Source organism: Atta cephalotes (genome assembly GCF_000143395.1).
Source record: "Atta cephalotes unplaced genomic scaffold scaffold00002, whole genome shotgun sequence".
NCBI classification, from domain to species: domain Eukaryota; kingdom Metazoa; phylum Arthropoda; class Insecta; order Hymenoptera; family Formicidae; genus Atta; species Atta cephalotes.
The window spans coordinates 2,532,300-2,535,418 of NW_012130066.1; the positions used below are offsets into that span (position 1 = coordinate 2,532,300).

The 3,119-nt window shown below is 29.0% G+C and overlaps 1 protein-coding gene across 1 annotated transcript; it reads right to left on the reverse strand.

The window, feature by feature from the left end:
* Positions 1-182: 182 nt before the first annotated feature.
* Positions 183-2,966, reverse strand: LOC105622894 (spermidine/spermine N(1)-acetyltransferase-like protein 1). Its single transcript, XM_012204306.1, has 8 exons — positions 2,901-2,966; positions 2,784-2,835; positions 2,508-2,710; positions 2,289-2,451; positions 1,020-1,087; positions 911-962; positions 603-805; positions 183-548 (listed from the first exon to the last, which is right to left on the reverse strand). The coding sequence occupies exons 1-8, from the start codon at positions 2,964-2,966 to the stop codon at positions 378-380; spliced, it is 978 nt and encodes a 325-aa protein (XP_012059696.1). The 3' UTR covers positions 183-377.
* Positions 2,967-3,119: the final 153 nt, after the last annotated feature.

Here is a 3,119-nt window from a genome sequence, read left to right on the forward strand (position 1 = left end):
TCATTTTTTGTGCTACACTAATGTTACATTTTTTACACTTAAATTAATATATAAAATTGATATAAGTTATAACTTACAATTAGATATATTGAAGAGAAAGAGAAAAGATGAAAAATACAAAGAGTTTAATTACAAAGAATATAGTAATCCATGCATTTTGAAAAGCAGGAACAAAATTTTTTTTGAACATTTTATTTTGAAGTGAGTTTGATACATATTAAGTATTTGTATATATAATACTGCAGGGTGACTATTAGGATTACGTTGAAAGTAAACCATTATATTTTCTTACTCTGTTTTGACAATCATTTTAACATAATTCTAATAGCCATCCTGTTTTAATAATTGCCATTGTCAATAATTAGAATATCTTCATGCTATTCATAATCAGATGCTAATTTTTTCAAATCTTCTTCGATGAAACGATAACAGTGCCATTGTTCCTTTGATGTCAGATCACTGGCTCCATATATTTTATAAAATTCTTGTGCTGGATTCCACTTAAGAACCACAAAGTCTAGTTTATGACAATCATTCTCAATTGCTTCCTGTGAATATTTTATTATTAGGTATATCAAATATGTTACTCTAACTAAACGTACCTTTGCAACAGCTTTTAGAAGTTTGTTGCCAACATGTTTTCCTCGAAAGTCCGGCGTTACATAGATATCTTCCAGATACATAGATTTTCCACACCATGTGGAATAAGTGTAATAAGACAAAGTATATCCAATGACCTTTTTATCAGATGTTGCTACGTTACACAAATATAAAGATTGCCCCTCGAAGCCATCTCTTTCTAAGGCTAAAAGTTTTTTCAAGTTTTTTTATCACAAGATATTATTTTAAAAATATTTCATAACATAATAAAATATATAACTGTTATAATATAAAACTGTATAAATCTCACTTTTATAATCAATTTTTGGTCCATCGGGCATTTTTTCGTAGTCTGCTAATTCCTGAAAAATAATATTCTTTATATTGTCTAATCGTTATCAGTTATCAACAAAAATTACCTGTATAAGCATTCTGATGGCTTCACAATCTTCACGTTTAGCTTTTCGTATGATTATTTCAGACATTATTAAAAACAAATATAAATTCTGGCGTCAAATATCAATAAATGTACGAAAATATGTAAGAAAATAAACGTGACGATTATATTTCCTTGAATGATCTGTGATAACTGATCTAATCTAATAAATATATGCATATAATGTAATGATTGGTATTTGTGTAAGTATACATACATGTATGATCTATACGTAGACTTCGTCAGATGTGAACTAGTATTAATTGCTATAGTTTCTGCATTTAAAACAGTATCCGGAAGAGTATTGGAGAGAGAGGTATTTTAAGCTTGCGGCACATGCTTATTTTTCTGCTGAATTAGAATTTTACCACTGTATTGGTTACGATACTGGCATTAATAGCACCACAGTCAATACGATGCATGGCAAAATTCTAATCCAGCTAGCGATCCAGCAGGAAAATAAGCATCGCGTGTCGCCGGTTTTACTTCTCTTTCTCAAAGTGTCCGCAAGTGTCTGCATTGCGCATGTCAGTTAAACATATAATGCATTAATATTATTGTAAAAATGTTAAATAATATATTGCAGCAAAGAAAGAAATAAGATTCTCTTTAAAAATGTAAAGTGCAGGTAATTAAAAAAATATATAAAATAAAATTAAACATTCAATGTATAACATGTCAAACATGCGCGAAACATATCTATTTTCAATTTCTCTTGGAGAGATGTACCGACAAGGACACATCTTGTTATATCTATAAAGTCTATGGATAAGATAAATCGGAAAGGAGAAATACCAAAAGAGCACAATTGAAAATCAATTTGATTAAAAAAAATTATACGGTGCGATACACGCTGGAGAGAATGCATCGAATATTACAAAAATATATTATACTGTATTATTTAATACAGTATATACTTAAGATTAAAGAAATAATTTTTTAATCTCATTTTATACAATTTATACGAGAAATTTTTTATTGAGCTTTCACTTTTGAAATAATAAAATAATAATAAAAAATAGAGAAAGCACAGCACAATAATTGTGGTGCAAAATTTTTTGAAAGTTGAGTTAAAAATCAATTTTGTGCACTCAACAGTCGTTATTTTTATTAATATTTTATTATTAATTTAAAATTATAGCCATTGCAAAAATTATTATTTAATTTTAATTTTGAAGTGCATTTGATACAAATTAAATATTTGTATATATAATATAATCATTATCGCTGTTAGTTAATTACATTTATTCACAAGCAGATGCCAATTTTTTCAAATTATTTTTTAAAATACGGTAACGGTGCCACGGTTCCTTAGATGACAGATCAATGGCACCATGTTTTTTGTAAAATTCTTGCGCTGGGTTCCACTCAAGAACCAAAAAGTCTAGTTTATGACAATCATTTTCAATTGCATCCTGCAAATATTTCATAATCAGGTATATATTTCATATGCAATTCTAACTGAACATACCTTCGCGACGGCTTTTAGAAGCTTGCTGCCAACACATTTCCCTCGAAAATCCGGTATCACATAAAGATCTTGCAGCAACATACCTTTTCCGCACCATGTGGCATAATTGTAATGAGAGATTGCGTATCCAATGATCTTTTTATCACATGTTGCCACGTTACAAAAATATAAAGGTTGTCCGTCGAAACCATCTCTTTCGAAGGCTAAACAATTTTTATCATAAAATATTGTTTTAGAGATATTTCATAACATAATATGAAGGCACACAAATCTCACTTTTATCATCAATTTCTGGTTTATCGGACAGCTTTTCGTAGTTCATAAGTTCCTGTAAAATGACATTTTTTATGCATAAAAGTTGTCTAACGTTTTTCGGTTATCAACAAAAAATACCTTTGAAAGTTTTTGGATGGTTTTACAATCTTCACGTCTAGCTCTTCGTACGATTATTTCAGACATTATCAATAATGAGTACAGATTTCGTTTTTAAATATCGCAAATAAATGTGAATATTTGAAAAATGTTGAAAATGTTACGTACAGATGGAAGAAAGTAAACCTAATAATTATAACCTCGAGTGATCTGTGAAATCTGAGACAATCTAACAGCGAT